General features: G+C 40.3%; 1 protein-coding gene across 1 annotated transcript; it reads right to left on the bottom strand.

The window, feature by feature from the left end:
* Positions 1 to 73: 73 nt before the first annotated feature.
* On the bottom strand, positions 74 to 23,590 carry LOC127387022 (vitellogenin-2-like). Its single transcript, XM_051624884.1, has 35 exons — positions 23,527 to 23,590; positions 23,400 to 23,426; positions 23,147 to 23,298; positions 21,693 to 21,944; positions 20,979 to 21,140; positions 20,743 to 20,891; positions 20,001 to 20,151; positions 19,720 to 19,877; positions 19,464 to 19,629; positions 18,492 to 18,617; positions 17,937 to 18,155; positions 16,834 to 17,051; positions 16,575 to 16,672; positions 16,160 to 16,284; positions 15,948 to 16,049; positions 15,281 to 15,400; positions 15,006 to 15,195; positions 13,542 to 13,635; positions 13,253 to 13,438; positions 12,582 to 12,726; positions 12,238 to 12,460; positions 11,972 to 12,147; positions 10,849 to 11,589; positions 10,310 to 10,360; positions 9,301 to 9,390; positions 8,001 to 8,213; positions 7,764 to 7,906; positions 7,226 to 7,364; positions 6,561 to 6,696; positions 5,506 to 5,692; positions 5,097 to 5,188; positions 3,748 to 3,845; positions 2,831 to 2,990; positions 1,289 to 1,450; positions 74 to 296 (listed from the first exon to the last, which is right to left on the bottom strand). The coding sequence occupies exons 1-35, from the start codon at positions 23,588 to 23,590 to the stop codon at positions 178 to 180; spliced, it is 5,634 nt and encodes a 1,877-aa protein (XP_051480844.1). The 3' UTR covers positions 74 to 177.
* Between the last annotated feature and the right edge of the window lie 3,845 nt (positions 23,591 to 27,435).

Raw genomic sequence — 27,435 nt, 5'->3', positions numbered from 1 at the left:
TAATCATAACAGTTTCTGCAATAATAAAGTTTAATACTTTAAATTACTTGAGAAGATTCCATACATCCTTAAAGACCTAATTTAGGAGCTCTGTTATTCCTTAAAATGAGTTTTCTTACACCACACAATAAAAATATTAAAGTGTTTCTGTTTTATCCTGTGCTGCAATGTACAGCTTCAAGCACTGCAGTCTTCGTTCTCACAAGAACATGCTATGTGTGCATCAACAGTGTCCTGAATATCCTCTGACTTCTGGTCAAACTTTGTCTGTTTGTCCATCAGGCTGGTCACTGAATCTGATGAGGAACAAGAAATGAAAAGTAAATAAGTGGTTTTGCAAGGTACAGCATTTACCATGCACTAGTCATTAATTACAGGAGGCTTGGCTTCTCCTCACTGGCTTACATACTCATGTTTGTCTAAGTCAAGCAGAGATGTTCTGGGAAACCCACTTAATTAACAAGCCAGTTCTATCTTGACAACTGATATTTCCATGTAGATTTTATTAATAATACATTTAGGAAAGAATGTTGTGGTTCTAAAGAAAAAACAAACTTGGAAAACAGATATAAACCTATAATTTATATCATCTATATCTACCTTATCTAATATCTTATAATCTACAATACCCCTATAAAAACCAAATCTCCTCCTATATCACTGCAGCTGCATGCAGGAATCCCATCCACACCTGCCTAAATCAGCTCAGTGAAATATGATCATACCCAAAGGCAGTGGTATATAAAAATATACAAGGTGAGGACCCTCTTTTGAGGGTGCAGCACGTGGGTCAGATGTGGCTGAATCCTCACAGGCTGCAATACACAGTTTGTGCTGCTAACCTGCCCTCACCTTGTTAGCAACATGAAGGGGAGTTCAGTTTAGATTTTAAATTCCAGTATAATAAAAGCATGATAAAGTCACAGCAGAAAACCATTTCTCTTGCTAAGGGAAGTTTTACTTACTAATGAAATCAGAGAAAGTCTTCAGTCAATACTGCAGTAAGTCCATCCCTACCTGTGGACGTGTTAGATTATTCACACAGAATCACAGAATCATTCTAGTTGGAAAAGACCTTTGAGATCATTGAGTCCAACCATAAATCTAACTTTACTGAATCCAGTGCTAAACCATGTCTCCAAGCACTACATCTGCATGTCCTTTCAACACCTCCAGGAATGGTGATTCAACCACGTCCCTCCACATTTCAAGTGGAATAACTGAGTCAAGGCACAATCTATTCAGACTTCTGTGCAGCTCCTATTCAGTAGGATTTCTGTTGACTTACCAGCTGGGAGACAGTGGAAACCAACAGTGACTGGAACAGTCTTGGTGGCAGAACATCCTTTCTTACAGTGCAGGACAGGTTCTGTAGAATAGCACTTGGACTCCACACCTGCAAGCTGAACTGTCTTCTCCAGCTTCACAACTGAGCGGTGCAGCTTGCAGGCTGTAACACAATCATCAGGGATAGTTTATGTGCTTGTGTACAAAATCTTCAGATCTCCCCAGGCTCACCCATCTGCTGATGCTGCCAATTTGAAAACCAATTTCCTCTGTGAAAACTGTATTTTGATCATAAGTAAAGCAGCATCCCTGACTGATGAGCTTTTCAAATCAACTGATTAGATATGCAGCTAAGGCAATTTAATTTCACATGCAACTTCCAGATTAGTATGTAGAAACATAGTCTGATGTACTTTCTAATAGACATTTTGCAAAGTGAACTGGCTTACAGAATAGCTGAAAAACCACATTCAGAAGCTTTGAATATTTAGCAGTGGAAAGAAAGGGGGGATTTCTGAACAAACATAAATAATCACTGAAGAATGACACTATTACCACTGTCATTCACACTCAAAATTGCTGCAGAGAGAGACCAGAAGTCATTGCTGCCAGCCAGTAATATTGGTCTTGTTTTGGATTCCCAGTACAAACACCGACAAGTGTGTGAGAAGCTAAATGGATGGCTTATTCCTGACTATAAGCTTCATTCTCTGAAATTCCAGCCATTTCCACCTTAATTGAACTGGAAACCCAACATGTGGTCACTGCCAACCATGGGAGTATTAGCGTGTACACAGATGTGGTCTCTACATCTGTCTAAAGCAGGCTTGATTCCCAGTATTATTTTAAAAGGCAGAGAAGAATAACAGTTGATGTACAGCTAAACATGTAGAACCCATCTCCAGGGACTGAGGAAGCCCTTCCCACCAGGACAAGTAGACTTTACAAAGGCAACATGCCTGTTCTCCTCACAACGCTGGTATTCTGTTGCATCATAACCTCAGCTGAGACACTGAGTATGCCATAAGATCCTAATCTACCAAAACGCTTAAAATACAGGGGGGTTTTATTTCAACCATGTAATTAAGTCCCTGGAACTGCTCATGTGCTGGAACGCTTTGCTTGACAAGTTGCACTGGTTCAAAAATCAGGCGGTCAGCCAAGGTAAAATAAGTACTAATCCCCATCTGATTTTTTGATGGATCAAAATGCTGTTGTGCTTAAATCAAAGCATTCTGTGAGAATTTATCCTCTTATACTTTTTTCTTATCTTCTAAAACACTTCAAAACTGAAACAATTATTTTGTTTCAGCTTGATCTTTTAATTTTAACTGACTTGTGGTTTTTTGCTCATTTGTTTAACTTGTAATTTCTTATTCCTTTCTAAACTGACAAATACTTTTTAGACTTCTTAAACTTTAATAATGAACCCTTTTAAAATGCTTTTTTCAAAATGTTTACAGACTTCCAATTTTGTAAATTAATTCTACATTATTTATACAACAGCAGTAACATTATATTAAAATTATTAGATCTTGCATACCTCCTGTGCAAAGCTTTTCTTCCAAAATCCAAGAATGCCCAAAGCTCACTGCATCTTTAGCTAGATATCCATTGGGCATCCGATACTCCTGTTCACATTCTGCATCATATCTTCCACACAGTCCACACATTTTCCCTGCCATCCATAAAGCAACTCGGATCTTTGAGAAAAACAAAACAAAACCATAAAACCATTGCAAGTTAAAAAACCCCACAAACCTATGGAGCAGATTTTTGTTATGTAGGTCCCTTCCAGTATAAGTTAATGCACAAATACTTAAAATCCATTTGCTAAGAATTCAAAAGGGTCTGACAGTCAGATGCGAAACTCCCATGGTGCTGCAGCATCTTTAACTCTGTTACAGCTTTTAAAACCTACTGTGCCAGCCTAGTATGTTAAATTACTCCTAGTCTAAACTTATTAATACGCTGAAGCTTTTGTCTGATGGGTAATTTTTGTAGTCCAGGTGATAGATAGGGTATGATTTACCAATTTCTTACAATCTCATTTCACACTGGTTTTAGTGCAGCCTTTAAAACATTTGTTCATCTTAAAATAATGGCTTAATTTTTGCCAGTTTGAAGAATTATACAGCCACAAGAGCAGTAGACAGGAGATGAGACCTCATTTTTCTTGCAAATGCACTGCTGGCTCAGCGTGTGTACACACAGCCCCATATCCCAACACACACTCGTACTGCAAGAATAAGGTATTTTTGTCAGTGAAAGATTCTCACTTCTGCTCAGAAAGAAAGAGCAGGACTGTGCAAGCCTGTAGTGTCATCTTTCCTTTTGGGTTTTGGGGGCCCTGCACAGATTTGGTTACACCACTGTATATTTTGCACTTATATACACAGATTTAAGGGAATCCTGCAGAAATTTCTTAACACCCAAGCTTATGAAAAGAAAGAATTATACCCTGAATGTGTATCCATCAAAGTACAATTTATCAATGCCATAGGTTGGGGCAATGAGTACAAGCCCTTGCTTTTCATTGTAGATCCACAGGGAAGCACCTAGAAGTAAACAAAATAAACAAAATAAAACAAAGTAAAATCAAAATGGACCCAACCTAGCTTCTTTAAGAATGAAAAAAGCAACTGTTGTGTTTCTAAAATGTTGGGTTTTTTCCTTGAAATTCCTCAGTTGTTATATTACAGAAACAAAACATACAGCAAAACAATGTAGATGTGTATATATAGAAAACAGGTGTTTGTAAAAAGTTGGAAAACAATTTTAATGATCATAAATTTATTTATCGGTCTTTGGGTTATTAACATATTAATTTTTAGAAATTACTATAGAGCTGTCCATAGTGTCTGTGTAGTTGTACAGAAATACAAGGCCCTGCATACACTATACTGGAGTAAGGAAATACAAAAGAACACCATGACTGTCACTGGAGCCCTTTCTGGCTCAATTATCGCTTTTCAGGTAGGTAACAAATAGGACAGACCTAAGCACTGGCAGCTGCTAGTCCAAGACTTAGCCTGATTCATATACTCCAGCTCTACAGTCACGGAACACCTGCTTTGCATATTGCCTGCTTAGCACAGAATGAAGAAAGGTCCTCTTGTGTCCTTTGACAGATAAAAACTATTTCTGATTTGAGAGAAGCAAGCAGGCTCTTTTACCAGTTCTCTATATTCCTACCAGATTTCAGAATTCTATCCAAATTTATGCCCACAAATCAAATTTACAAGTGATTTACAAGTGTGGTGAATCTTAGAAAAGCTGTACTTCAAAAAGCTTTACTCAAGTAAGATTTTCTAGTATAATCAAAAACACTTCTCAACTTTGGAACTCCAGCAAGAGTTTGGCCACTTCAAGAGTTTTACACTCTAATCAGTATTTCTAAATGTTCCTATGCACATGAGTAAAATACATCTTCTTAAATAGAATCATAGAATGGTTTGGGTTGAAAGGGACCTTAAAGATCATCTAGTTCCAACCCCCCTGCATGAGCAGGGACACCTTCTGCTAGGTCAGGTTGCTCAAGGCCCCATCCAACCTGGTCTTGAAGACCTCCAGGAAAGGGGCATCCACAACCTCCCTAGGCAACCTGTTCCAGCATCTCACCACCCTCACAGATATTTTTCCTAATGTCCAAACTAAGAAATATTATCCTTATAACCAAAGGCAGAAATACTTACTGAACACAAGCTAGTGGAATGCTTTTGATATAATTAAAAAGACAAAAATATTAAAATAATATTTTTCCTAACACATACATGAAAATGAAACAAAGCATATGCTGCATCACTTACCATCAGATACATACGAAGCATTTTCTCTGGGGCTTTCAACCCCATCCACCAGCAGTTTCAGCTGTCCGTTCACAGGACGCATATCGATTTCACTGTGAGGGAGAAAAGTGGTGATGCCCTGTTTGTATCACATTCATCATACACATGCAGTGGCAAAGGTATTTTCCAGCTCCCTAAATATCCCTGGTCACAGCATAAGCTTGTTTCAGCTACTTAAATTACATCAGAGGTGTTCTTTGTCACCTAAGATGCAGGATAAGATCATCAGCATCACACTGAATACACATGGGAAGAAGGGAAATGCTGAAACCCATGGGCTGCCAACCCTTGCAGTAAAGCTCAGATCTAAGCTCCTCTCACGTTCCATGTTACTCCCTCACACTCCCAGCATCTGGCAGGAGTTACTTACTGAGTGCCAAACTTGATGTTGATTGTTTTGAGGTTCTTAGCTTCATCAGCATTCCTCATCATCACCAGGAACTTGAGGTCTGGGCTGCAATCCTGAGCCAAGATCTGGTAGCAGTTTGCTGGCATTGTGTAGTTAAACTGAACTTCGTTAAAGGTTGTGATCTTGTTGCGGGAAACTGAGCAGCTAGCTGGTTAAAGGAAATGCCAGTGAGTATTTGCTTTTCTATAAAATAAAGTCATTAAATAGCAGATTTTATTTTTAGTGCTGTATTATTTTAGCTTCTTTTTTTTTTTTTTTTCCCACTACATGATATTTTTGCATGCATTACAGGGGCTTTTGGCTACTAAGTACTCATAAATTCTAAAAAAAGAATTACAATATACTCCCCTATCTAACAAAAAGATAATTGCCAGAAAGTTTAAGTGTTGTCAATTCAGATAATTGGTATCTTGGTCCCTGAAATGTTGATGCTTTCTGTACTATATGCACAGTATTCTCTCCCAGTTGAACCATCTTAGAATCATAGAAAGTCTTGGGTTGGAACTGACCTCTAAAAGTCATCTAGTCCAATCCCCCTACAATAGGCAGGGACATCTCCAACTAGACCAGATTGCTCAGAGCCCCATGAAGCCTGACCTTGAATGTCTCCAGGGATGGGGCACCCACCACCTCTCTAGCAACCCATTCCAGTGATCCACCACCCTCATATTAAAGAACTTTTTCCTAGTTTCCAACCTAAATCTACCCTTCTCTAGCTTAAAACCATTACCCCTTGTCCTATCATTACATGCCCTAGTGAACAGGTCATCCCCAGCTGTCTTGTAGGCCCCTTTTAGGTATTGGAAGGTCACTTTAAGGTCCCCCCAGAGTCTCTTCTTCAGGCTGAGCAACCCCAACTCCCTCAGTCGATCTTCATAAAAGAGGTGCTCGAGCCCTCTTATTACAGTCCATTTCCTAATTAACTGGAGACCAATAATCCCAGAAAAATTCAGAAGGTGCTCAAGTAATTTTGGAGACAGAGCATGTCACAGATCTGAACCTGATCAGACCCTGACCTTTCAAATTTTCAAGCACTGCAGAGGGGGCTTCAGCAAAGATATTCCAGATGGGAGGCTGCAGCTCTGATGCTGGGATCCTTGGACCTACTGGGAGTGACAGGGGAAGCCTCATGGCTTTTTCGTAGAGGATCATCTGAAAAGGAATTCAAAAGCACATTGAAAATACACTTGTGCCAGTCATTCACAGCAAACAGCAGAGATCAGCTTTTTCTCCTTTTTGGAATTTGATTTCAATTTCTTCTACTTTTGTTTGACAAAGACTTGACAGAGACAACTCATCTGACTCATTCTCCATGAGGTTTTTGCTTCTGCCTATGGTTTTCTCTCATGGTGTGGGTCATCATTCAGTAATTATTTGGGAGGGGATTAAATTCCTTGCCTTCAAAGGTGGTGAGGTGAACACTTAGGGTGATACTAGAGATGGAATTGCATGCCTTTCTGAGTACCCATTGCATTCTCTTTTTCCATGAAAAAAATAACTCTATCAGTATTCTTGGATGTAATATAAAAAGGCTGAAAACAAACAAATTATTTTAATAATTTGCACCCTAAATGATGCTCACTTATTTTTTCTTTCTCAGAATTGATACACTAATTAAAATGCAAGTCTCAATTTTCTACTTAGAAAAAATAGGAGAGCAGTAATAATATCTCATAATTACATCAGGAAGCTTGATAACAACATCACATGTCCTTGGAGAAGTTAGAGCCACAATCACTCTGGCTTGTTGAGAAGGATTCTTGTCCACTTTTTCAGAGAACCCCAGCATAAACGCAGCTCCAGGTACAAACTTGTAAAACCTTCAGAAATTCAAATCAGAAGGATCTGGTGAAATAGAGATGCAAAAAGCAACAACATCCCAGACAAGCTGTCTCACATCTGTGTGTAAGTCACACATATAGTCTTCAGGATCACTGGCTAGGTCCCTGTGACCAGTCTGCTTTACTGAGCAAGTGTTGAGTGCAAGGAAGGATCTGTTCCTCAGTTTTCAGTAATTATATCCACGATAAAGAATTACTTCGCATTACAATAAGAGGGCTATGATCTCCCACTCAGCTTTTATATCCGAAGGCAGAACTCAGACAGATGAGAGAACAAAATAATTGCTAGTACTTTAACCACTAGAACCTCATGGGTGGATGCTTATTTTCCACAGTTGACCAGTCACAAATGAGAGTCACTAAAGACTAAAATCTCACCATTCTGCTACAGATCTAACACTTGAAGGAACTTTAGGCCACTCCAGTTTCACTTGTACAGCAGGGTGGGCAGCAAATCGCCCTGTGACCAGCTCAGTTGCAATCTTGTAATCCTGGCAATTCCGGCCCCATTTCAGGTAGGCCTACGATGGAGACAGAAATAGTCCATTTTTAAATGCATGGAACATGGTTTTCCTGGGATGCAGACAGCTATATGCAACAGTTCTTGACCCTTACCGATGCCTTGTGAGCATTGAGGACTGAAGCATCAGCACAGATCTTCCACTTGCTTGAGTCTGTGAGGTTTGATACAAATACCTGTATCCGTGGCCTGAAGGAGTCAGTATCAGCATATACCACAAGCTGGAGGCCTCCTATCTTCTTATCCTTACGAATGCCATGAAGAAAAACAGCTAATACTGGTGGTTTAACATCTCCCAAAAACTTGGGCTAAGAAGAAGGGGGAGAGAGTATGCAAATAATGTAATTATAAAATAGTAAACATGCAAGATCTAGATGGATAGGTGAAAAATAAGCAATTGAACTGCAAATATACACCAACATATGTACCTCACATATATAGACACCTATAAAATCCCATGCATGTCTTTATTGTACATGTACCTCTGCATGCACAGATGGATTTTATCACTGCATTTTCTATGAGCCAAAATTTGTGCTATTCCCTGAACTACAGCTGATACTACAGAAATATTCATCTCATTAGCATACAGCAATGACCACATGATTTGTTAATTCATTGTTAATACCCATATATTTGCCTGTGAATGAAAGAGTGGTTCAATTTCACTAACAACATCAGCTGTCAGTTGTACTCATTACTCATTCTCACAACAAGAACATCCCCCAGCTAGTGTCCCCCTCTTTATCTGTCTGGCTGGTCTGCTGGCTTTTGCCTCACACTTCAGCTGAGTTCTGTGGGGCAAGCAGGTTTTGTATTTGCACGGCACCCCAGCACAAATATAATCCAGGATGCTGTCTTCAACATCAAGAAGCTCCTCCCTTGAGCCCCTTAAGGGTCTTAAACGTACTATGACCTGCCATTCCTTCACTCCATCTTTAGACTTCACCTCACTTGCCCCAGAGAGCAAACCCGCATGCATCAGACTGGGAAGTGGTGAGGAGCCAAGGTGCAGCATGTCACCTCTGGACCTCCTGCTGAGGCTGCTCTTCACTGCAGCCTCCACCACCAACAACCTTGAACTGGCATGGCAGCACCTTGACTTCCCTCCTGGTTGCAGAGATCACAAGATCAGTCTCTGCAGGCAATTGCAGGGGGGGATTAACATGAGGGAAGGATCGTGGTGAAAGTAAGAAGGATCCCCACCTCACTACAGAGGAAAGTGTGTGTGGGACGTGACACTACGGCACGTGTCTCACTCTTGATTGATATCTGAAACTTGAGAGGTTGGTAATTCTCTCCTCCCGTTACCCTAACTGTGCAATTACTGCAAGTGCATGGTCGCTCTGCCATTCTTCCAAGCTGTTAAAACCCACTAAAATTGATGGAACTAACCTGGGAAGCAGCTCGAGATGAGGCATGACTGGATCTGGTAGAGGAGGAGGCGCTGCTAAGTATGTCAGCTGGGGGTTTCCTTTTTGGGAACTGCAAGAAGAAGACAACATCATGCTCAAGAGGGTAGCTTAAAAGCACGCTTGAAGAAATTGCACCAGGCAGTGCTGCAGAATACTTTCTGTCATGGCACTTGGTGTTGGTAAACTTGTGTTCCAACCCTGAGCAGCTCAATGACTTTCAAAATGCCTTGTCTGCTTAGTACATGTGATCTAGCCCTGAAAGATCTTGTTTACCCTGATATATTTGATCCTTCAGAAGAAACAAAAAAGGAAGATGTCTAGATGAGAATTCTGTGGGAAACAACAATGGACCAGAGCAAGTCAAATTAAACCAGCTTTTCGATACAATATGAAAGATCAGAACTTACTCATTTTACTTCTAGGAGAGTCTGATCAATTGGAGGACACACTGAATGGACTAGCTGAATGCAAATGATCGACTGAATGGACACACACAGCTGAACTTCTTACTTTTTGAGAAATGCTAATGTCAAGTACACTGCTTCTGACTGCCTCACGGCTCAAGTAAGAATATTCTGCTGAAGTACCATAAAATGAGGTATCCTCCCACGTTTGTCAACATCCCTATCCTGGTATGTATCAACAGTGATTCCAACCCAAGAAACCAAGTGATCAAAGCCAGTCAAACGACCCAATCTTTTGATGGTAGGATTTTTTTTTCCTTCAAAGTGTGCATCTCCAGTCCTTTGTACTGCTTTGGTAGAGCTTTCTGTCTACTTTGCAGAGACACAAATAGCATCATGTACACAACACAAAAAACAACATATGTCTCTGTCTTTATGTATTTCAGAAGAACCATCATGGTTGATTTGATGTTCTAAATGTTCTCAGTACTGTAATTTTCCTCAACAAAGACAAGCTGCCTCTAAGGTTTCCATTTGACTCATGACAGATTCCATACTTAATACACAGAGGAAAGAAAAACTCACCTCTTGTCTGTGTGCTGATCTAAAGCGATACTGATAAATCTCTTGATCTTCCTTTGAAAATGAGAAAAATAAGAAGATGAAAAGTCTCAGAAGAAAAAAAAAACAACTGCAATTACGTTGGAATCTGACCAATGCGAATTAAGGATTTTACTAATTATCATGCATACATAGTTCTGTATGCTTAGTCACAAGCACATAATGCAAGACTTGAAGTAATTTATTAAAGCATTAATGTTCCCACAGCACAATGAAGACAGAAGCATGCAATGTATATTGACAGAAAGTAGCAAACTGGCAAAAAATTGTTCCCTCTCTATAACAAAAGTTTCAACAAAATTGAGGAAACTTTTGAGATACCTTCAAGCAGACATCTGAGCCAATGATTGCAGGTGTATTTGCAGAAAAAATGTTGCAATTTTATCTTGCTAAAATTTACTGTGTCAAGTCGTACTTTCCTGAAATATGATGCAAAGCCAGCTGCCATCAGGAAAGTGATTCACTAACATTAGCAACATCAGTCAATTTACTGATAAAGTTACCCATATTTTGGAATATCTACTGCTGCTGCCATCTTCCAGATGTCCTGAATGATGCCGATGGCTATGGTGGCTCGATGACTTGCTGCTGCTGCTGCTGCTACTGCTGCTGCCATTCAGATGGCTTAAGTGATGCCCATGGCTATGGTGACTTGATGACTTCCTGCTGCTGCTGCTACTACTACTGCTATCTTTACTACTGCTGCTGCTACTACTCTTGCTGCTGCTACTGCTGCTGCTACTACTACTACTGCTATCTTTACTACTACTGCTGCTGCTATCTTTACTACTACTGCTGCTGCTATCTTTACTACTACTGCTGCTGCTACTGCTGCTCCTACTGCTCCTACTACTACTGCTGCTACTGCTGCTCCTACTACTACTGCTGCTACTGCTGCTCCTACTACTACTGCTGCTATCTTTACTACTACTGCTGCTGCTGCTACTCTTGCTGTTGCTACTGCTGCTCTTACTACTTCTGCTATCTTTACTACTACTGCTGCTGCTGCTCTTGCTGCCTGCATCTTTGTTTCTTGCTTGCTTTGTTTGGTCATTCTTATCTCCATCCACAGCCTTTTTACGATCAGAAGAAGCAGCAGATGATGAGGAATCAGATGAGACAGCTGAGGAGGCAGAAGATGAGATAGAAGGATTTTTTGCATCAGGATCTGTCTCAAGCTCTGTTAGGACACTGTTTGCTTTCTTAGGAGGTTGCTTCTTCCGGTGTCGTGTTTTATTTGCAACCTGCAAAAACAGATTAAAGAGAAATGCAAGAGAGTGAATACATCTGCTCCTGTATTTACAAAGTAAAACTCCTCTGGGTGTCAGACAAGCTTCTCACATCAGCCTTTCAAGGAACAACTTCCCTGCCTCACTCACTGCAGAAGCTGCATAACTCCCGTAGATCTGTTCTGCCCAGGTGAAATCCAGCCCAGCATAGATGACCAGCCCCAGCTGAATGCACCCTGTTGGATCAGTCCCTCCAGACGTGGCACTGGCTGACAGGCCTGGCTCCTTTCAAACTAGCCCCATCCTTGCTTTCCCATGCCATTTTCCACATTGCACTTCAAATCCTTGCCTTCATTTATGGGAAAATATTCCCCCTTCCGTGCTCACAGTCTCTTACCTTGAACACATTTTCAATGCCTAGAATCTTCTTCAGTTTAGCTTGAATATCCTCATATGGAGATGACTCCTCCTCTTCCTCAGACTCCGAGTTTACTACATCTATTATTTTGGAGGCTGCTTTGGATCCTGCCTGAATCTCCAGCTGTATTTTGTCAATATCAGCATCTGTTTGAACTACACACCAATCGCACACATTAGAAGGTTATATCACTACAAAGAGCACCAGCAAACCTAGTCTGACAAGGCTTGTGCTCAGAATTGTACCTGGCTTCAAGACTATTTTAGCTTCATGTTCTCCAATTAATCTGTGCAAATATGTATTTTTTAGGGAACTGGCATCTCGGGACTTTCTGGAAAAGCAGAGCTGGCAATCAAGGTGGTGCAGTTTGACGCAAATGTCTCGTTTATGAGTTTTGCTTCCTTTGTCATGGCGAAGAGCCTCCTGGGAGCTATAGGCATGTTTCCCTGGCGTGCTGTCAGCTCCTGTCTGCATTGGAGAGGGGGAAGTGAGTACCACTGGGAGCACATCACAGGCAAGAGTAAAACTGCAAACACGTGCAGCACAGAGAGGGCAAATAGTACTATATAAGCAAAAAGGAAAAGGTTACCCTCGTGAAACTCTCACTGGAAGCTTTCTCTGATGGTTTGAAAGGTTCTTCCACAATATTTGATGAAGCATCTCCTGGAAGAATGGAAGTCCTCTTTTCAACACCTAGCTCTCCTATATTTCTTGAGACAGCAAAAGCCTCGTGTCTGTTAAGATATGCACAAAAAATGGTGAATTATTCCAAGGCCTTGTCTTTGGATTAACTGAAATATATCCCCGTCAGTATCATGTGACAGCACAGAGATGTGTTGTTTGAACACAGGGGTTGTATATGCAACTATCAGTACAAATATTAGTATTAAGGACAAGAGTTCATGACAAACATCAGCTTTTATACAACAGCAATCTTTAAAAATCTGGAAAAACTTAAACAAATTTACAAAACATGAAAGGCATTAATTTGAAAATAAGAATTAAAACCCATGAAAGACAATAAAATAATAATTAAAAAATCAAACCACAAAATAATAAAGTAAAATAAAATTTAAACACCTAAATCATTAAGGTGTCTTTTAACTCACCTTTTAATTTTCCTTGCTCTCTACCTTAAAGATTCTGCTACACATTGCAAAGTGACTCTGTCTATCTAAAAACTTCTGTAAGAAGCCAGTGAATAATGAACTTCTGTAAAGTTTCAGGAACAGGAAGTATTCAGAAGTAATGCTACTGTACCTGCCAACCACTATCTCCGTTTCCTCACGGCATGGATTTGCTTCAATCTTAATATTTTTCTGTTTCATATCTATCTTGGCATCAAACTTCATTGGCACTCTTGCCAGGACCTTGCCTTGAATTTCAATAGCATGTTGGAAGTATTCTGTGTTGACCCCCATGCTTGCAACTGTATGTATGTATAAGCTGAAACAGAGTGAAGTGGTCAGATGTAAAAGAGATGTTTTTTAACACATGGATCTGCATTTTCATTAAAAAATGTCCATCATATGTAAGAAACCTGTCATACCTTGGGTTTATGTCAGACCGAATCTGCATGGTGGATTCAAGCAACTGGGAAGGCCTAAAATCTCCAGTTAAAGGGGGAGTCATCTTTCCATCAACTGCAAATGACAGAAAGACATTTAAAAATGGTAAAAGTGAAATAAAATATTTGAATTTGAACAAGACAGTTTCCAGGAAGAGGTCATACTTTTGTTAACACAACAAATATGGCTGGAAAACAAGACAGACTTTCAGGTATATGAGGTCCTTTGTTAGTCTGGAAAATAGTTAAAATCACAGAAAGTTTGTTCTATAGGCAAAGGTGACGATGCAACATTGCAAAAGGAAATAAAACATAGTAAGAAAATAGAAAGATGACACAAAATGAAAGTTTTTAAGTAGTATTAAAGTAGTATTTAAGTAACATTAAAATTTTAGAAACAGATGGATCCAGAAGGCAGAATGAATGATGGGCATTTAAACTAAGTAAACCCTGCCCTTCAGTCTATCCTCATATCAAGTGTGAACATCTTTCTTGTACTACAGACCCAAAACCAGACATTGTTCTCCAGGTGCAGACTCAGATGTGCTAAATAGAGGGGGAAGAGAGCTAACATTTCTATACTAGCTCTGCTCTTGCAGGCACTGATGCAGTTGGCCTCCACCACCACAAGAGCACACTGCTGATTCACTGTACCAGCTTGTCCTCCAGGCCTCCCTGACCTCTGCAAAGCTGCTTTCTGTGTGAGTGCTGCCCAGCCCATCCACTGGCATGGGTTACTCCATCCCAGGTGAAGGACATGTGGGTGTTCAAAGATGCTACTAAAACTACAAGAGCAGCCAAGAGTGAGCACATATGAGACTTGTAAAAAGAACAAAAGTACATGTACTTCACCCTTTATTCCTTATGTGATGTCAGCAAAAGGAAGGGTCAGACAATTTGGCTAAATAGAAAGTCTGCTGTTCAACAAGCTGTATGTCCACTGATATAACGTCTTGATGAGTATTCATACTTGAGTATTCTGTTAAACCAGAACTCTCTCTTTTCACAAGCCCTCTTATTTTCTTGCCTTCTCTAATGTTATTAGTAGTTCTCTTTTGATTGCCTTCTACATTTTTTTGTTTAAATCACCACTGAATCCCGCTTAACTAGTGTGAGCATCTTGAAGAACCACCCCTTTCTGCCCATGTCTGCAGTCAGGTCCCCATGCAGCTCTTTTTCTCTTCTCTTCTTAAACACTAGAATACCTTTCACTTGCTGGTTTCCCAGATTCTCCCCTCACCTCCTCTGCCTTCAATTCATTCAAAGATGGGGCAGAAAGCAGCTGTGTCCATCTCTTCAAACATCTTCACTACCTCCCCTCCATGACAAAAACTAATTCTTCTTTTAACTTTTGGGTTTTCCAGCTCTTTCTCCAGCCCCTCTTTTCCTGTCCCTCTCATCCCCTGTTCAGAGCTGGCACAGCTGATCTCAGGCTTCCCCACTCACCCTGGAGTGCTGCCCGGGCCAGAGCAGTGGTGTATGACCCATACTCCAGGGGCAGACCAGTGCAGGTGGGAACGATGTGCCGCAGCTCTCCCAGCCACACCGGCTGTGTCCATTGTCCTGCGATGCCGTTGCGGATTTGGCTGGCGATTCTCTTCACTGCTGTGTTCCTGTCAGCAGGCTCTAGCACGTACTGCAGGACAACAGGATCCAAGAGGTTAGGATATAAAAGTGCAGTGGGGTCAAATCTTGCAAAGAAAAGTAAGGGTCCCTGGTACCTTCACAGCCTGATGCAAGACTTCCTTATTGATGTTGATGTAGCCCAGCTCTTGGCCAAATAGTTTCAAGTAGGCTGATACCAAGGAGGTTTCAGTTGGCAGCTCCTTCCATCCCAACAGCTGAGGAACAGATAAAGTTCCTTAATGCATTGACTTGCAAGTGGAAATTCAACAAGGCATGAAACTCATCACTGACCAAGCTGCAACTTTCCATTTCTGTTTGCATTTCTTTGCTGCTTTGTAAAGAGTACAGTGTCACTAGCTCAGACTTGCTCCCTGTCATTCCATGCCCAGGAAAAGCCTGGTTTGTGCCCTGTGTAACAACATTCCTACAGAGGGTCTGGGCCATTAGTACCACTAAACCCAGTTTGAAAACACAGCAACAAATCACCTTTTCTCTTGAAGGCAAAGGTATGTTCTTGTAAACTGAGGCAGATGAAGGAAGGGAGGAGGAAGCTTGCCAGGCATGAGACCCAGACAGAGCTGCAATGCCCACCTATTGCAGGGGTGATGTCCCCTGCAGCCCCACTGCAGAGCTCTCCACAGCAATACTTGAGCTGACTGCTAGGTGGGCAGCTTACCTTCTGAGACAGAGCTTGACTAGTACAAGAATTCTCACTAAATACTCCCTCATATAACCCACTATTGGATTACTGAAAATACCTACAGCTTTTCCAATCTCCTTTATCTTTTTGTATGTGGGATATTCAGCAAAGGGGATCTTTTGTTTCATGATGAGATCTGTGAGGCCTTCCACACGGACACCAACCTACCAAAACAGCATGAAAAGGAACACTCTGAAACATACATCCTGAGACAAAACTTTGTGGGCAATTTTAATTTTAATTTGCTTTATTATTGATTTAGGTCAATATTTACCTCCACCAAATCAGCCACTGACCCTGCAGAATATGCCATCAGCTTGGAAATTATTGCTGATGGGAACATCGTTCCTGGGCTGTTCATAATAAAGATATCTCCAGCAGCACCAACTTTGTAGTTATCTATGGCAGAAATAAACAAAATACATGTTTTTTTCTAACCACTCTGCTTATCATTCCAGATCATATTTCTGCAGCCTATTTCATTGCCAGCTCTAAGATAGATCATTACTTACATTTTAACTGTTCAGGCCCAAATTAAGAAATGGCCACTCATGCACTTTTAAATACATGACTGTCACAATTAATTACATTTCTTATTGAAACACAGAATTTGTCCTAAAGGTTTGGCTTCTCCTGAGAGTGGATTTCTGAAGGGAAAGTTTCCTGGTCACTGAAACATTTTCACTCACCAAAGTAACCACCCATATGCATGACCTTGCTGTACCGATAGCTCAGCCTGTCCAGTTTGGAGGCCAGCAGCTTGAGGGCAATATTGCAAGCCGAAGATCTAAACAAAATGAGAAAGGTAATAATATCCAGGAATAAGCTGCTCCCCATTAGAATATAAACTGAATTCAGCTGGTCAGCAGATGCAGTGCTCACTAACAAGAATGAAGCAGAACTTACTACTTGCAGAAGATTGCCCACTTTGTTCCTGTCTCTACTTACATGTTGTACATGTATGGCAATCTGCTCCTTGACAAAGCCTTCATGTGGGAATACACAAAACTGGCCACTTGCAAACTGCTCTCCTTCATTGCCACATTAGCTATCGTTGTTATCAAAGCAAGGGTAGGCCTTGTCTCAAAGATAACAGCACAAGCCATCATACGCACTTCGGGGGGAAGTGACTGGTCTGCAAGGATCTGGGTGAGATATCCCTGCACCTGCAGACAGAAAACAGTGGAATTACCAATAATTGAGTCGTCTTTTGCAGACTGGACCTACCTCCCTTGACCTGATGGCCACATTTCTTTTGATGCAGCCCAGGATATGGTTGGCTTTCTGGGCTACAAGCACACATTGCCAGCTCCTGTGGACCTTCTCATCAACAAACACCCTCAAGTCCATCTCCTTAGGGCTGCTCTCAATCCACTCTCCATCCAGCCTGTGACAGGGTCAACCCATCACAGTCAGAAAGTCATCAGCACAACTTTTTGCATTACTAACATTCAAAAACTGGTGAACAACTTTGGAAGAAACTACTGTAGCTAATAAGACAGATTCATTCTTTGGGGTGAGGCTGCTGACTTTGTGAGCATGCTTCACTATTTTAGACCACTTCAGCAGCTCACCAAAGACAAATGCTCTCTCATATAACTCCTGTATCTAAACCCTCTGTTTTGTCCCAGCTAGAGGTCAGTGGTGACTCACCCAGACTAAAGGGAAGGGTCTAATAGAGGCAGAACGACGTCGACATTTTGCCCAGGAGGTCAATAGAAAGTGTCTCTCTCTCCTCCTGACCACTGAGGCAGTTTAAATTATATGTCTGACTTTTAGGTGGCTACATTTCCACCATATATAGGTAGCACAGAATTTAATTGGCTATGACAGATGACTAAAGAAACACTAGTGATATTCTGGAAGCTTCCTACTGACTAAAAATTGATACAGCTTAGCAGAAAACATCATCTGAAATACAAAACTGTATTGTGATGTTCTTAAAAATAATCTTATTTTTTGCAAACCTGTCAATTCCATACACTAAATTCATTACCCTTCCAGTATATATTCTTTAATTCTTTAAGAAATCCCTGACAGATGCTACTTACTGTTTTGGAGTCCTTCCAAGCTATTTTTCTTAAGGCCATTATGGCATCAATCTGAATGTGGATGGGGATATCAGAAGCACTGGATGAAGATATGGGAAGGAACTTCAGGATGCGCTTGATGCTGGCTGGTTCCCCCATGTTGCCAATGCACTTCAGAGCTAATTTCATTTTCTCTTCACGGCCCCTGCTGATCGCTTCATCTGCCAGGTCATGGATGGGCTACAGGCAAAGCACAGTTCAGTCTTTTCTTCCTCATTGTCCACAGTGTTCCCCTTACCCCCTGCAAAGCCTATTGCAATAAGCCAAGTGGGTTTAATAAAATTACTTGGTAACGGCTTCTCTCAGGGTTTTACCCTACAATGTGAAAATGGTGCTTTGCCATAGAAACAAATATCTACGTATCTAAAATGATTCACTGCCTTTGTTCTGAAGAAGACCTAAGAAATGTGCATATGGAAGTCCAACTGACATTTTTATACTGTATCTTAAAATAATTGAGCTAATGTAAGGACCATTACTAATCTATTACGAGCAACCTAACAAAAAGCCACCCACCTGAAGAGCTTCTTTAGGACAAACTGAGGTCTGAGAACAGTACCTATTGACCACAGAGCTGTATCCCAAGCAGGCAACTTGCTGAAGCATGGGACTTTTCTGAATTCGAGAACTGGTCATTAAATCCTATATAGGAGGGGAAAAAAGGGGAAAAAAAAGAAAAAAAGGTATTAAAAAATTGCTTTGCACAGCTTTCAGAGCAGGAAAACCATCAGAGCTTGTCTGAGGGGAGCATCCAAACAAATTAAACCAGCTTGTAAATATTTTATTTGCCAGCTTCACTTAGGAACCTAATTTCCCACTAGTTTCAATATATATATGTTTGCATAGTACCCTTTTGATTTCCCTCAGCTGAGCATAACATTGAAAATACAAAGATAATGGGTAAACATCAATCTATAAATGGAATATTCTTAGAACTAATTGCAACTCAATTACATTAATGATGCATTCTGACATAATATCCTTTACTCCTATTTAAGAAGAATATAGACTAGAGATGGCAAAAAAAAAAATCAGAATATTGCTAATTTCTTCACTATCAATTGATTCATTATTGTGTCAAAATAATTGATGTTTGCACAAATACTTTCACTTGCAGCACTTTCCAGTTCACAGGAATAGTTTGCAATTAAAAGAGATATTCAAGTAACACAACACACAAATCTCCATTTGTTTCTGAAGGAAGAGACTGAAATGGACAAAGTTTTGTCTGTAGAAGGCATGACATGATCCCAGTAAAATAAATGGGAATCATTCTCAGAAGCTTTTGTATCTATGTAGTAAATAAAGACACAGGAGTGTGCCTCTTCTCACGTATGTAGTGCCAAAAGAAGTTCATGGTTCAATATTTGTGCAAAATGCATTCAGGAGAGGAGAATCCAGTCCCTAATGTACTTTATAATCTAAGGTTGTCATTGATTATCATTCCTTTTGTTATCAGATAAGGAAGATTCACACAGGTTTACTCACTGCTGCTATTGGAACACTGTGTTCATCAGCTTTCGTTAAATGGAGAGCAAAAGAAACACTGAGAAGAGTCTGAAGGTAGTTGAGGTCATCATTGCGAATTCTGGTCTTAATGAATTTGAGTGCTTCTGTGGTGCCTGTCGCAGAAACCGCACTCAGCAGCCATCGCCTGCAAGCAGGTTGAACAAAATCCTTAACTTCACCTTTCACTTCTCCAAAAAAATGGAGAAGTTTCTAAGAAGTTGATAGAATTAAATACCTGTAGCGGGGTTTATCTGAAAACTGTCTCCAGATGGACTCCAGAGCATCAGCGCTCGCTATCCGGCAGAGCTGGACGAGCTCCAAGAATCTGTATGGAACATCGTCGTGGAAATCTTGTTGGTTATTCATGACTATGTGCTGCAGAGTTTCTACTATCTGTTACGAAACACGAGAGAGACACAGGGCATACATAATTAAATCCTTTGGAATTCACGGTCGTTACTCTTTTATCAATTTTTTTAATTAGGAAAGCAATTTGAAGACCTAAAAATACTATACCCGTTGCTCAGGGTTTTTTGTCCTGATGAGCTGCAGTGGCATCTGTGGCAGCGCTGACGGGAAGCGGTAACGAAGGCTTCCGTAGTTCTGCACGGAAATGTCCGGGGCGCTTGACCTCTCACTCCTCACTTCAAGCAAGGTGAGTTGTTGACTGTCAAGAGACAATTGCCACAGGAGGAATGCATCAGCTGCCTTCCTCCATCTGTCTTGGCTGTTTGTTGGCTCAGCAATACTGTGATGGTATCAGTTTTGCTCTTGAAACATTTTTCTTATGACAGTAAAATCTTACAGTTCACTAATGGATAAACCCTATAATTGCAACAAAATAAAATTATGTATCTACAATGAAATTGTTTCTGAGGAGGAGCTAAGCTGCTGTCTTCTGAATGAGAGCCACTGACTCGGTGTAATCAGTGATCTTATTTCTATGTGCACCATCTTCCTCCTGACACTATAAATCAGGACAAACAGGATAGTAAAGTTGAATTCTTGTAGTGTAAGTGAGCAAAAGAGCTATTATTCCATGTAATTGTAGTACCAAGTTCAGCAGGGTACAAATAAAGAACGGTTCACTGAATTTTCAGGATTATAGAAACCCCAAGTAAGGGTACTCACAGCTTTACCCAACTGCTGTGGAGCTCAATTTTTGTTTCTCTTCAACTGGGGCTGAAAAGGACTACCAGAATTTTCAAATATTCTCACTTTGTAAAGCAATTCCATGTACCCCTTGCTTCCCATGTACCTTGCTTCCATGACAGCAACACCAGTAGGTTCACTGAGTGGTGAGATCTGGTAGACCTGCTGTGACACCACTTCTGTGATCAGGGAGCCACTGTCTGACTGCTTCAGTTTGTAGGAGAACGCTGCTGTCCCTTTTACGAGCCGTTCTTTCTGGAAGAGGCCAGAGAGACCCAAGGAGTGATTTGGAACAGAATGGGCATGCTTCTAATTAGGAAGATCTTTCCACATCTCACATACCATCATGTCAACAGGACAGGGATAGATGTAAGCCATTCCAACACTCTTTGTCACCTTTTCCTGGCAGTTAGTCTGGTCTACGGTTTTGGTAACAGAGGCTCTGCTATTCTTCCTGTCTTCCTGGATGACATATCTTGTATGGCAAACACCTCCAATTCCAGCCTGGCAGATCAGAGAGATAATGACACTTCCCAGTTATATCAGGATTTCACTGTGAGAAGGAATTTTACTGAACAAAGATTCTGAAGGAGCAGTAGGAGGGTAAGGACCTACAGAAGTGTCCTAATTATGTTTCAGATCTTGTTGCTGTTACACATGATTAACTCTAGTGAACAAAAAAAAATAGATTTGTAAACAATACTCAGTCAGGGGCAGTAATCTAAAATTTAAAGATAATCACATAATATCAACACTGAACAAGTAGAATGGATCAAATAGCTGTACTAGGGAAGCCATAGAACAACTACATTCATAGCTAATACAGTTTTTTCTTTAAAGGATTGCAGTTTAAATCTTAAATACAGGTATCTTTAAAAAATCCTGCACAGATAGTTCGTTCAACACATATTCACATGCTTTCTTCTATAAAATGACAACTGACTTTTTGTGATGATAAATATTTGAAAGTAGATGCAAATAAACAGACTTATAGGAAGAGCACGTAAAAAGGACACATCCTTTCAGTAAAGGAGTTTTAAAATGGAAAAAACAAACCTCTTGCAATTCATACACATTCTGCGACTTCTTAATGGTTATCTGTATCATGTTCAGTATTCCTCTCACTATGTTAATACATGTATCAGGGCAGTCTTCTGGGCCATAAATGTTTCCAACCCGTCCACTACTGTATTCAAACTTCAAGGGCCGGGTGAGACATGAAGAAACCATCTGGGTGATTTTGGAAGACCGAGTGAACGAGTCCCTGGGCCAGACGCCATTGAATTCCTCGAATTGTGGAGAGCGGATCTGGGGGGAAATTCACAGAAGATACTGATGTGAACAAAATTGCTTTGGTACTAAACCTGCAAACAGATATGGAGAAATGAACATAATCACTAGCTTGATATGCTTTCTTTCCAAATGTTGGCTTAGAAATTCACTCAGCAGTTTATTCTTTTGTCTCCTGCTTACACTACTGTAACATCAGTACAACCCCTGTGAGCTCAGCAGTGCTCCTACAGAGCAATTACCATATCACTAGTATCTCTCAGGGACATTTTCAACATTTTACTTGCATTAACTCTATAGGGAAAAAGGCTAATTCAAAAAGTTACTAAAATTTTCAAATAAAATTATCCCTGTTTTTTTCAGCCTTATAATATTTCGCTTTAAGTGAAATTCAGTGGTTTAAAAGTTTATATAATTCTAAATGTCAAAGAATACACTTTTAGAGTGTTTCATTTTAACTCATCCTATTCCATTTTTTATTTACTAAACTAGTTGCTATATTTTATCCATATTTGTCAATTGCTTAAATAAACCTTTTTTTTTAATAATGAGCATTATATTTCTAAACTATTCCACCCTCCCTTACCGAGACACAATGTAAATTAGAAGAATTTTCTGAAATGTCTTTAATTCAAATGGATCAGTTCCCATCTCTATTGGTATCAGCAGAGACATGATTTCATACGTACAGATCTTTTACTGCATTATCCAAACATTAAATGTTATTAGATGCTCCTTTTTTATGCCTCTCAGTTTTTTACTGTTTCTTCTTACCTTCAATACCTTTCCTCTTCTTACATTTAGCCCTCATCACTTTTTAAAAATACATGTCAGTTAACTGCCTGCATGACAATGATTTTACATACCCAAGTCCTGGCTTCCCACACAAGCTGGCAATGAGTGTTGAAAATAGAAAATCAGAGCAGAGTTGAGTGCTTTGAGTTAGAAATAAACGCTTCGTAACAGAAATCTTGATTTTTGCACCTCTATTTCTGGTACAAATTCTTGAGGAACACCTGCTATGAACAATTTCCACAACAAACACCTCTGAATGACTGGATGCCAAATCACTCATCACTTCTGAAATTTGAGCTTGCAGATCACCTATGGGCTGAGCCTCCAGTTTTGTTTCCTACAGCTTTCCTAAGCCCCAGATGCAATTGTTTGACTGTGATGTACAGCTCGCTGCAGTGCTGTACTTTTGGAAGCAGGCATAGTACCTTGAGGAGGTAAGTGTTCTCCGACAGTCCACTGATCTCTACTTTGCTGCTCAAGCGCACGCCGACTTTGGCTAAACTCCTTTCTTGAAGCCCACTCAGCACCCAGCCTTCATAGCTGTACAAGTAGCTCTTTCTGCTACTGAATCCAGGGTCTGTGGGCAAGAACAGCCGTTTTCACAATCCTGTAAAAACGTTCTTACAAATAGGCATCACAGCAAAGCCATCAAAATGTTATAGAAGGAAATTTACTTACCAATATCAAACTTCTGGCTACCTGCAAAAAGAGATAGAAAACCAGATGAGTAACAGTGCAGAACCATTTGTTTCCAATGAACCCAAGGAAATTTTGGGAGAGAGATATGGAGGCTTACAGGCTATGTGGGTTAGCACTAGTGCAAGTATGATTCCCCTCATAGTGAAGGTGAATGGGGCTCTGAGGGACATGGTGAGACTTTTATGGAAGAAAGCTCAGGAACACGTGGCTGTGTTCTGCTGAATTCTCAAGTTTTTTATCAGTTTATGTAAACACTTCTCTTTTTGCAATCATACTTTCTCTTCAGGTGGAACAAAGGAAATCAAGTCATGCTTTGGCATCCCACCGATTTTCTCATGTACGCATTTTGCTGGATTGTTTAAAAGTGTCTGCTTACCCCCCTAAAACATTTTTACTAGGCTGTTTACAAGAATTTTACAATAAAGACATTACTTAATTTCCTAAATTGTGTCACAGCTGGCTGCTGGTATCAGGTGCTGCCACAGATTAGGTTGATTTTGCCCAGGTTACGCTGACCTAGCATCTGACCCAAACTGTTATCTAACTGATAGTGGCCCAATTAACAAGTAGACTCAGTGTCACACTGTAATAGTGTTCTTTCTCTTCCCTCAGCATAGGTTTACAGCTACCCCTGTAAGTAGGAGATGAGGACAGATAAACCTTTACTATTCCTATATTCATATGTGCACCAAAGCATATTTAACATCCTACTGAAAACCTGTATACATGGAAAACACATATTTATTTAAATTAATCAGAAGATCAGTGTGTCCTTTCAGCTCCGGTCACACTGACCAGGAATATTTTTTTTAATGAACAAAGATTTCATAAGCAATCTGCAAATATTTTATCTTCCAAGGTAAATGACAGCTAAATGTGAACAATTAAAACCCATGGAGACTCTTAGCAGCAAAGCAAGGGAAATAGGAGTGCAGGTCAGGTAGAACTTTTACATTTCCTGAAAAGCCAGATGCAATATGCAGCCAAGTACCCAACCTGCTGTAGGTTTGCAGCCAGCTTCATCACTGCTGCACAGTGACAGCCCAGGAACACACTCACACAAGCGGTCTTTTCTAGAATGTCAGGGACATGGAGGCAAGTGGAGATGCACAAACCACTCTTACCCTTTTTGAACATGGTAATAGACTGATAATCACAAAAAGAAAGGAATGAGTTCTGGTGAATCCTCCAAAATAGTCACAGAGTCTGCCAAAGTGAGCTATGTGGCAGCTGGATCAACAAAACAGGCAAGAAAAACACACAGAGGCTTCCAACTTGGAGGGTATTACATGAGGGATAACTGCAGGCAACACAATAAACCGTGGGCTTTAAGGCATACAAAAAATGTGAATCCAATTTTAATTCAACACCTCCAACATACTGGTTATTCATCACTTTTGTCTGTTCCCACAATACCCACAGTGATAAGATTAACCACATGATTGCAGTTTGTGGCAAACACTATTTTAATGACCACAAATTAACATTTATTTTCTATTCCAGCAATTTCTAGAGTTTCCCACAAGCAACTGCTCTTCCTGGGTTGTCAGTCCCACAAGTCTTGACTTTTTCAAAGAGATTCCACCTGGGCTGTAAATCCACCTGGGATTCTTCAATCTCTATTTTGGGAACTGCCATCCAGCTCACTGCAGAAGACTACACATGGGGAGGGGCAGGACACACTAACAAGAAACATCTCTTCTTTCATGATAATCAATCTATTATTACATTCAAGGGAATGAGTACATTTAGTGCCTCAGATGACAAACTTTTCACTATGATGTCCACAAGCTCTTCTATACAATTGTAATTAATATTTTATCATTGAACATTTCTTTAAACAAACTTACCTGTTAAGCATTCCAGTTAGTTGTACATCTTGTACAACTCAAAACTTGAATAAACAAGCACAAGTAATGGGCCAGTGTGAAAACTACAAAACAACCTCTGAATTTTTAATTATTTTTTTAAATTACAGTGCAACTTTATTGGGTGTAGCGCACATTAGAGGCCAGATATATTGTCTGAAAGCAATAATCAGATACTTTGAAGATGAATTTTGGAATCAGTTTTTTAATTCAATTATATTAATTGTTCCTATTGTGTCATCTGCTTCTCTCATAAATTTGATGGGGTGGGGAAAACATAAAAGCAGGATGTCTTAAATCTTTCACACACAGAAGCTTTGTGGTAACTGCAAATTAAAAAAAAGGAAAAAGTAACACAGGTAGTATCTAAGCTAATTCAACAGACACAGCATTGCTATTACCCTGTAAATACTTCTCTTCTCCTTTCAAGAATAACCTGTAAAAATTTATATTATCTTGGTGATTTATTAGCTACCTTGGCCCAGTTGAAGTGCACATGGAATAATCCCTGAGAAGAAGGTAAGATACAAACTGGTTGTTTGTTTTTTTTCATACACATGGGAATAGCTTTGCCCTGCTGCAACTGAAACAGAGGAAGTCTGCAGAAAATGGTGGAAGCAGATTTTCAAATTAGGCAAAGGGCCGTTTTGTAGGGAGAAAGTTTTCTTAAGTGAAGTTTGGGAGTTTTTGCTGGTTTTTTGCTATATAGTCTGTTTTACATAAAGCTATATTGTATCATACTCAACCACCAAGCCTGAAAGGGGGAAAAATTACCAACTGTAATCTAATCCTGCAAACTGATATTTATGGTAAAAACACTCATACAGGCTGAAAAAAGAAGCAATGCATATTATATTTAAAGATTTTGTGAAATAAAGCACCACAGTTTAAGAGGATCCCTCATCTTTTCAGTATTATACAGAGGTAACCAGCAATAACTGTGTACTCAGTCACTGGTAAACTGTACTTCTTGTTCCTTCTCAAAGAGGGCACTTGCTTTGTTCCCTCAAAAACACACCTGTGTGTAGTGACACGCCTGTTACACTCCTGTGAGCAGTGTGCCCCTTTGCTCTTCAACAGTCCCAGAGTAAGAAAGAACCTGAAGTTGTTTCCAAGACCGTGAAATATCACAATGTCACCACACTACCAGCCAGACCATCTGCAGTATTCATGCCATTAGTAGCTTCAGATCTGAAAACTCTGTGATCACTGCACACAGAGCAAGCCAAAAACTCTAGGTTTGTTTTCTTTACGGGGACAGACTGAACCTACATCCCAGACTTCCAGACCAGGTGTGAGAAGTCAGCTCAGGACTCAGCTGCATACACACTTGTGGCACTTGCTTCTTCCATGGAGGCATCCAAACATCCAGTTCTATAAAATGGGTTACACAATATCAAAGCAAAAGTTTATTACATTAATTGCTAATCATTCAATAGGCACAAAAAAATAAATAGGTAAATTTTGTTCTTTAAAGGCATTATTATTAAAAAAAAAATACTGTCATGAAGAAAAACTGTCTAGCAAGCAAGTCCAACTAAGCTGGACGCGATTCAGTGTCGCAGAGAAGTGCCAGGACCGCAGGGCAGCAGCAGCCCCTGGTGGCACCGCCGCGCTGCCTCAGCCCAACCTGCTGGCTGGCTGGCTGGCAAAGCCAGATCCTGCATGTAAAGTTCTCTTCTCCCACTTAAGTGCCAACAGATTTTTTTTTTTTCCACTTTACATATGTTTTTTTGAATATATGTATTTATTCTTCCATAAGTAAAATTCAGGCACCTGCTGTCCAACATGCTGTGGGGAAGGTGTAGCCCAAGAATAACTACCCACTGCTAAGCACTTAATAGCAGCTGACATGACTGTGACCACCCATTTACTGAGAAGGAGATGGGGAAATAAAGAAATATGATGTTATTTGTATTGTCTTTCCAGCCTGGCTCCCTATACAGCAGAAAGCTGACCACAAAGATCATTGTAGACATGTCTGCTTCCTAAAGGGTGCTGTGTGAGGAACTTACTGCAAGTATCCTCTGCAGTTCACACTGGCCACTTCTGCACCTCAAGCTGTAACTCAGTGTTCTGAACTCATCAGCAGAAACCACAATTTTCTGTCAGCTCCTTGCAGAATTCCAGTTTCTTCCTTTTCCTGT

This window comes from Apus apus, chromosome 7 (assembly GCF_020740795.1).
Source record: "Apus apus isolate bApuApu2 chromosome 7, bApuApu2.pri.cur, whole genome shotgun sequence".
Taxonomy (NCBI): Eukaryota; Metazoa; Chordata; class Aves; order Apodiformes; family Apodidae; genus Apus; species Apus apus.
The sequence above is the reverse complement of the archived record's forward strand: the minus strand, read 5'-3'. Positions and strand labels throughout refer to the sequence as shown.